The 8538-nt window shown below is 43.1% G+C and overlaps 1 protein-coding gene across 1 annotated transcript; it reads left to right on the top strand.

Moving 5' to 3' along the window:
* Positions 1-230: 230 nt before the first annotated feature.
* On the top strand, positions 231-5106 carry LOC141096590 (uncharacterized). Its single transcript, XM_073583330.1, has 2 exons — positions 231-4210; positions 4399-5106. Exons 1-2 carry the CDS (start codon positions 3599-3601, stop codon positions 4960-4962), a joined length of 1176 nt encoding a protein of 391 aa, XP_073439431.1. The 5' UTR covers positions 231-3598; the 3' UTR covers positions 4963-5106.
* The last annotated feature ends 3432 nt before the right edge of the window (positions 5107-8538 follow it).

Here is an 8538-nt window from a genome sequence, read left to right as displayed (position 1 = left end):
GTAAGGTTTTAATATTAGACAGTGTAGGACCATCTCGATCAGGGTCACCTTGGCGACGGTGAGATGGCTTTCATGCTTTTTTTTAATCAAAAATCGTATTACTAAGAACCCTGTGTTATTTAAACGCACTTCCTTTTTACTTATTTAGTTAGAGCAGGGTTTTTGTTTATTTTGCTTCTTGTAGGTTTTTTCAATGTTTTATGGCCAAAGTGAACATGCATTTATACGTTGTATGTATTCCAACTTCAACTAAGCTCATTTTTTGTGTCTTTTTTTAGCATTATATAATACTGTAGATAAGCCCTGAAAGGCACTGGCCGTATCTTATATCGGCCAAAAGTGCTGACAGGTTCTCTTTAATGACCAAGCCAATTTTTACAATTCTGACCACTGTCACTTTATGAAGTTATAGCTCTGGAATGCTTCAACATATCCAACTAATTCTGAGAATGTATTTTCGCGACATATTGTACTTCATGTTTGAGGTAAAGTTTCTTCGTTATGACTTCCGTTTATTTATGAAAAAAAAAACAAATTTGGCGAAAATGTTGAACATTTTGCAATTTTCAAACTTTTAATTTTTGTACCCTTAAATCAGAGAGTGGTGCCACCCAAAATAGTTAATAAATAATATTTCCCACATGTCAACTTTACATGAGCACAATTTTGAAAACATAGTTGTTTTATTTTGTTAGGATGTTATAAGGGTTAAAAGTTGAACAACTATTTCTCATTTTTTCAACAAAATTTACAAAACCATTTTTTTAGGGACCACCTCTCATATGAAATGAGTTTGGGGGATCAATATAACAGAAAATACCCAAAAGTGACACCATTCTAAAAACTGCACCCCTCAAGGTACGCAAAACCACATTCAAGAAGTTTATTAACCCTTCTGGTGACTTACGAGAACTAAAGCAATGTAGAAGGAAAAAATGAACATTTTACTTTTTTCACAAAAAATTTACTTTGGAACAAATTTTTTATTTTCACAAGGGTATCAGGAGAAAATGTACCAAAAAAATTGTTGTGCAATTTCTCCTGAGTACACAGATACCCCGTATGTGGGGGAAAGCCACTGTTTGGGCGCATGGCAGGGTTCAGAAGGGAAGGAGCACCATTTTGACTATTTGAACGCAAAATTGGCTGGAAACAATGGCGGGTGCCATGTCGCGCTTGGAAACCCCCAGATCTACCTAAACAGTGGAACCCCCTCAATTCTAACTCCAACCTTAACCCCAACACACTCCTAACCCTAATCCCAGCCATAACCACAACCCTAACACACCCCTAACCTATTCCCAACCGTAACCGTAATCCCAACCATAACCACAGCCATAACCCTAACCACAACTTTAACCCCAACAACACCCTAACCCAACCCTAACCCTAGCTCTAACCCCAACCCTAACAATAGCCCAACCCTAATAGAAAAATGGAAATACATTTTTTTTATTTTATTATTTTTACCTAACTAAGGGGGTGATAAAGGGGGGTTTGATTTACTATTTTATTTTGATCACTGTGATAGGGTCTATCACAGTGATCAAAACTAGCCAATAGAAAAAATTTCTTATTGTTGCCGGATACCGGCCGGCAGATCTTGGCTGGCGCACTGCGCATGCGCCCACCATTTTCATCATAGGAGAAGACGCCGGGGGACATCACCAGGGGATGCAGGAGGGTCCAGGGACACCGGAGGTACCGGGGGGCTGGGGGAACTCATTTCTCTGTCCTCTGATGTGCGATCACATCAGAGGAGAGAGAAATTAGATGTGAAATCAGACTTTTATGATTGTGAATAACTGGCCACTTATAAATAACATTAAGATAATATACCTTGCTTCCCTATCTACTATACAGTCGACTTGACACGCTAACAATTTGTGAATTACTATTGCAACTCCTTTTGAGCGCGATTCAGGGTTGTGAGCAAAATGCCAAAATGTGTAGTATTTATGCCTAATTGTAGGAGTGTGATTAGTTTTAAAATGTGTCTCTTGAAAGCATACAAGATGTACCTTTCTCCTGTGGAAGTGGTGAAGGATCTGAGAGTGTTTCTCGGCGTGTTGAAGCCTTTCACATTCAGAGAAGCAATAGTTAGGTCCGCCATTTATACCAAATATGAAATTCTTCGTCTATAAATATCATGTGAGACAGTTGAACTGCCTGGTCGTTATGGTCAAGGGGATACAGAGAGAAAAAGATTACAGAATAAAAAAAAAACTTAAAAAAATAACAAGTCTGAACAGAGGGAAAACCTCTGTCAAGGAGACTAGCTAAGAAACAATACAGTCAGGGAGTATGCGAGCCCGCAATGGGCAAGTCAGAGGCTTCCGCCCTATGTGGGGTTACAAAAGCTAAATATTGTATGGAGCTACTCCTAAAATCATTTGCTACACAAAAAATGATAATAATAGCAATTGGAAACTTAAACCTAATGGTTATATACATGTTATGGGCTTAACAAGTCCTAATAGAACCTCAGGACTCCAGAGTTCCTTGAGAAAGAAAAGTCTTAATTACTTACCAGTAAGAGTATTTTTCTGAGCCTATGACAGCACCACCAGAGAGGGGATCCGCTCTTCAGGGACAGAAAACCTACCGACATAAAAGGGCGGCTCCTCTCCCACACATCAGTTGGATTACAGAGCACGAGAGGACCTCCCATGGTTAACGGCAGAAAGATACAATACACCGAGTACCAGATGATTTCACTCTCGTGATTTCTTATAAGTGGAAGACGTGCTCACCAACACGTGAAAGGAAGGAATATTAGGGTGTTGTCATGGGCTTCAAAAAATACCGGTAAGTAACTAAGACTTTATGACAGCACCCCGAGATATATACAGAGAGGAAAGAAATTTTTAGGGAGGGGCTACAGCCTGAAGCACCCTTATCCCAAATGTGGGATCGGAGGAGGAACCCATATCCAACCTATAATGCTTATGAAAGGTGGAAGGAGAAAACCATGTAGCTGTCTTACATGTTTGCTCGATCGAGACCTCCGATCTTTCTGCCCAGGAGGCTGCCATGGCTCGAGTGGAATAAGCCTTCAGACCTTCTGGCACTGTTTTCCCATCTAGCTAAAGTACTTCTCGACACCCTAAAGGCCCCGTCACGCTAAGCGAGATCGCTAGCGAGATCGCTGCTGAGTCACAAGTATTGTGACGTAATAGCGATCTCACCAACGATATCGCTGTGTGTGACATGGATCAGCGATCGGCCCCCCTGCCGGGTATCGCTGATCGTGCCCGAAAGGTCTGGACTTTTTTTTGGTCGCTCATGTCCCGCAGCGTAGCATGCATCGTCACGTTTGACACGTACCCAACGACCTCATTAGCGACTCAGAAGCGAGACAAAAGCGTGGATTTGCGTTCCCGTTTCCACGCCTCTCTCTGCTCCGATTGGTGCTCGCTACAGCGTCCTGATTGGCGGGCTTGCTTTTAAAAGAAGGTAACATAATAGCGCTTCAGTAATTTGTTCCTGACCCGGGTGTGTCCTAGTTCAGATCCTGTTTGCATTCAACGGCTGCGACTCCACATTGTCTCATCTGCTTTTCCATCTGTATTCAACGGTGCTTCTATAGCCTGTGTTTATGGTAGGTATACTTGTTTTGGGGTCTCAACAGCGTTTCCACTTTTTTCAGATTTTTTTTAGGGTGTATGAAGTGAACACACCCAACACCCTGTATTTTTTTGTAAATTTTTTTTTGGTTTTGGTGGTTTACTTTTACAATGTTCCATCCATGTTCAGAGTATGGTCATTTTTTTTTTTTTTTTTTTTTTTACAGATGTCTTACAATAGTGAGGAGTTCGTTCGGGAGATGATTGAGCTGTATCGGTCTCTGCCATGTCTTTGGAAAATCAAGTCCGCCGACTACAGCAAGAGGATCAAAAAAAGGGAGGCATACGAGAAAATGATTGCCCTGTTCAAGTGTCATAACCCGAGCGAGAAGGTTGATGAAACTCTTGTTCGTCAAAAAATACAGTCTCTCCGCACCGTTTACAAGAAGGAGCTGAACAAGGTGGAGAAGTCGAGGAAGTCTGGTGCCGGCACAGATGAGGTGTACGTGCCATCGCTGTGGTACTACGACTTACTCGGCTTCACCTGTGATGAGGAACTTCCAAGGAAGATAGTGTCTTCGATGCGGCCGAATGTGGAACCAGACCCAGAGATCGAGAATGATCCAGACTCCCCTGTTGGAGATGTAAGTACCTTCTTTTTTCCCATGAAAATTGAAATTTAACTTTGCATGTACATGCCATAGTTTATTTGAAAAATATTAAATATTAATATCTACCAATCCAGTAAAAAATTTTGGGTGTGGCATTGAAAGTTGTGAAATATTAGCCATACTTTGCTTAACTTTTTTTGTTTTTGTTTTTGTTCCCACAGCACTGGCTCCAAGAACAGACCACGCAAGGGTGCGACACCATCACCGAGAGTGAAAGGAGTATGGAGGAGGCATTAAAGGGGTCGAGTCAAGAACCTGCTCCCCTTACTTTATCTCGATGGCAAACAAATTCACGGAAAAGAAAGGGAACTTTGCCCCCGTCCCCAGACCTGATGTGTTTGGCCAATCAAATAATGGCAAACTCGGCCATGGACAGCTTTGCCAACTTTGCAGCAGATCGCCTTGGTATGCTGGATGCAAACCAAAGGAAGCAAGCCGAAAGGGTAATTTTTGAAACTTTGAGTGAAGCGGCGTCAGGTCGACTGGATGAAACTTCGACCGTCAAAAGTGTGATCGCCCGTGACCCTTCTTGGCCACATTCATGGACACAAATACAAGAGCCACTGCGGAGCACACCAGTGCGGAGGATTGGGCCACCGCAAAACCATCCCTTACCCCCACCCAACCACCATTTTCCTGACTTCTCTCAGTCATTTCTTTCCGAACTCTCTTCTCTGCCCAGGCGTGGATTTTCAAATCAAGAGAATCAATATGAAGACTTATAGATTTTCTTTTTCTTTATTTGTTACCAGTTTAAAAGTTTTATTTTATTTTTTCTCAAAGTGTTTGTAAATAAACTATATAATTATACACTGTTTTTATTTATTGTTTGTTGGATTTCAATAAATTTTTCTTGTTTTTGCCGTAAAAGTGACTGCATTCTTCATTTTATTTTGCATATTGTTATAACAATAGCAACTATTGAGGGTAATAATCTGTGGGACATCAATCGGAATGGAAAGCTGTATAATGCTTTTGAGCGACGATTTTTTTTTTTGGGGGGGGGGAAGAGAAAACACAACAGCTGTGGAAATAAACCTTTTTTTATAGGTTAACTTTGAGCTATCATTATTTTCAACAACATTATGAAAATCTAACAAAAACAAACTGAAATTCAAAAGAGCAAAAACCAAACAAAAAAACTAACGTCTTCCGCCCCGTGGTTGGGCCGCCGCAGCCCTTAACAAAAGCTGTTGGTGTTCCTCCACAGCTTGGGTCACTCTCCTGAGTGACACCAGGAGGTCTTCATGACTTGGGATTCCTATGGTGGGAAATGGTCAAACTTAAATTCTGTTCACGCAGCAAAATATAGGTTACTTTTTGTTTAATAAACACTTACGGTTTGTTGGGCCCTCCGATTCTTCAGAGGATGACGGGCTGATGTTCCAGCCGGATCCTCGTGCATCCTCTTGGTCTTCAGGTGTCTCCGGCTATGGCTGTGGGTCTTCTTGGGAGCCATCTTGGCTTTCAGTGTCTGGAGGAAATAAAACACAATTATCAATAGCACAGGTACTATGCGGGTCTGTGCAGGTGTCAACATGGACTTTTCAGGGACTAGATGGTGCTTTGTCTATGCAGGTACTATGCGGGTCTGTGCAGGTGTCAGCATGGACTTTTCAGGGACTAGACGGTGCTTTGTTTGTCTATGCAGGTACTATGCGGGTCTGTGCAGGCCTTGGCTGGGACTTTTCAGGGACTATACAGGGGTTCGTGTGTCTGTGCAGGTACTATGCGGGTCTGTGCAGGCCTTGGCTGGGACTTTTCAGCGGTTCATGTGTCTGTGCAGGTACTATGCGGGTCTGTGCAGGCCTTGGCTAGGACTTTTCAGGGAATATACAGGGGTTCGTGTGTCTGTGCAGGGACTATGCGGGTGTGTGTAGGTGTTAGCATGGACTTTACAGGGACTATATGTGGCTTGTTGGTTGTGACTATTTTTGGAGTTAATGGGGCGGAATGTGCACTCACCATGCTCGGAGACCATCTGGGAGTGGACGCTGGCGATGTGGTCTCGTGATCTATAGCGCAGATCCGCTAGTTATTTGCGAATCTGTCATGTCGAGCGCTGGAGACCAAACCTTCTAGCGAGGCCACGTCTGATCCTACGTAAAACATCCTGGACAGGATGTTCCCTGTGATGGTTGCAGGCATAATCCAGGGAATCGACCTCCTGGATGAGGTAACGTACCTCAGCGTCACCCCAGTTTGTAGAACGCCGCCTGGTCGCCATTTTAACATCAGCTAGGCGGCAGTAAGGTCATAAAACACGCCCACGACGCTACAACTCCACCCACATTTATTATTGACATGCGGCGGCTTCACGGATGCTACTGCGTTCTCAGAGACCTTTTAATAAGATCTCCCGGTCCACCGGAGACGCTTTTGCGTCCCTAAACCAATTAACTTCTCACATAGGCATATATTCATAGTGTATAGAATATATATCTATGCTTATCAGTTTGTGTGTGTGTGTGTAGTATGTGTATTATTAGGTAAAGGCACATTTATGTTTGTGTGTTTTAATGTGTGTAAATGGATTAGTATGTACCTTTGTATGTTTAATAAAGAAAGAACAACACAAAGCTTGTTTTCAATTAAAACATTATTATTAAAACATTTATTCTACAACAAAGTAACAAATTTGTAAACACGTTAAATAAAAAAAAAAAGCCTGCTATTGCGGGTGCGGTCGAATGCCATTCCCCCAGCTGCACTTCGCCATTTGTTACGTCCACTGAGTCCATGAACCCAGGCGGGCAGTACGCACTGGAATCACGCCACCTAAGAAAATTATGAAGCACACAGCAGTCCATCACCACAGAGTCAATTGAGTCCAGCTTCATATTTATAGGCGTGAGCAATACGCGGAACCGATTGGCCATGATCCCAAAGGCATTTTCAACCACCCGACGTGCCCTTGACAAGCGGTAGTTGAAAATCCTTCTTTCAACCGTTAGAGTTTTTTGGGGGAATGGTTTAAGCAAATGTGGATGAAGCGGGAAGACCTTGTCGCCGACAAAACAAAGTTCATGTTTCCTCGGGTGTCGGAGTTTGGAGGCAAGTGAAGGACTGAGCTAAATAAACATTCTCCAAAATGGGTATGCTCCAAAACTCCCCTATCGGAAACCCTTCCGTTCATGCCCACGTCCACATAAATAAATTCATAGTTGGCGTTTACAAGGGCCATCAGGATGATACTAAAATAGACCTTGTAATTAAAGAAATATGACCCGCTGTTGGTCGGTTGGGTGATGCGGTCATGTTTGCCGTCCAAAGCCCCACCACAATTAGGAAACTGCCAAAGTTCTTCAAAATCGGAGGCAATCTTTTTCCAATCCTCCTCCGTATTTGGAAAATCCATGTAGCTGTGTAGACATTGGAAAATTGCTCTGCATGTCTCCGGAATAAGAACGCTCAGGAGGGGCCTTGAAATAGCGGCTGAAAAATGCAGGTCCTGAAGTGAGCGTCCGGTGGCCAGGAATCTCAGCGTGACCGCCAATCTTTCATCTGCGGGAATGGCAGCACGCATTTTTGCATCCCTTCATTCAATAAGTGGAGTAATTTGCTCCAGTAAATAGATGAACGATTCCTCAGACATCCGCAGATAGTTCCAGAAATTGTGTGGATTTTTGTCCTGCAACTCTCTCACTAGCTGCATGTGCGATAATTCGGGCCTCTTCTGCAGCCATTCTCTGGTCCACATGCAAGGTTTTCTTTTGGAACGCCTCTCCGGCATCTGGGCCTCATCACGACGGCGAGCTTCCTCAGCCAACAAGGCAGCCACCACAACCGAACACTGTGCCTTGTTCATGATGGAGCAAACTGGAAAAAATAAAGTAGAAATATTATAAAAGGTTAAAAAAAAAAAATTATTATAACAACATGCAACGTGTGATGCAAAATTGCATACCATCCTATTACCGGGTGTGCCAGTAACGTGCTTTGACCAACTAAAATGGCTGACCATACAATTGCATACCATCCTTTTAATGGGTGTGCCAGTAACGTGCTTTGACCAACTAAAATGGCTGACCATACAAAAGTCGAATGAAGCAAAGCCCTCCCTCCAGAGCAATTATAGCTGTTAATTAGGTCCCCTATAAATAATAGAAACGACCCTAAAGTAGACCCCAAAGATACATACCGTCAACACTGAGTAGGCGTCTGGGTCAATCAATCTGGAATCACAGCCGGTGAACACTACTAGAACAGCCGGTGAACGCTACTAGGACAGCCGGTGAACGCAACTAGGACAGCCGGTGAACGCAACTAGGACAGCCGGTGATTGCTACTAGGTTCTGAAA

This window comes from Dendrobates tinctorius, unplaced genomic scaffold (genome assembly GCF_039654945.1).
Source record: "Dendrobates tinctorius isolate UK_male_01 unplaced genomic scaffold, ASM3965494v1 ptg000075l, whole genome shotgun sequence".
NCBI classification, from domain to species: domain Eukaryota; kingdom Metazoa; phylum Chordata; class Amphibia; order Anura; family Dendrobatidae; genus Dendrobates; species Dendrobates tinctorius.
This window is presented reverse-complemented; position numbering and strand designations above follow the sequence as displayed.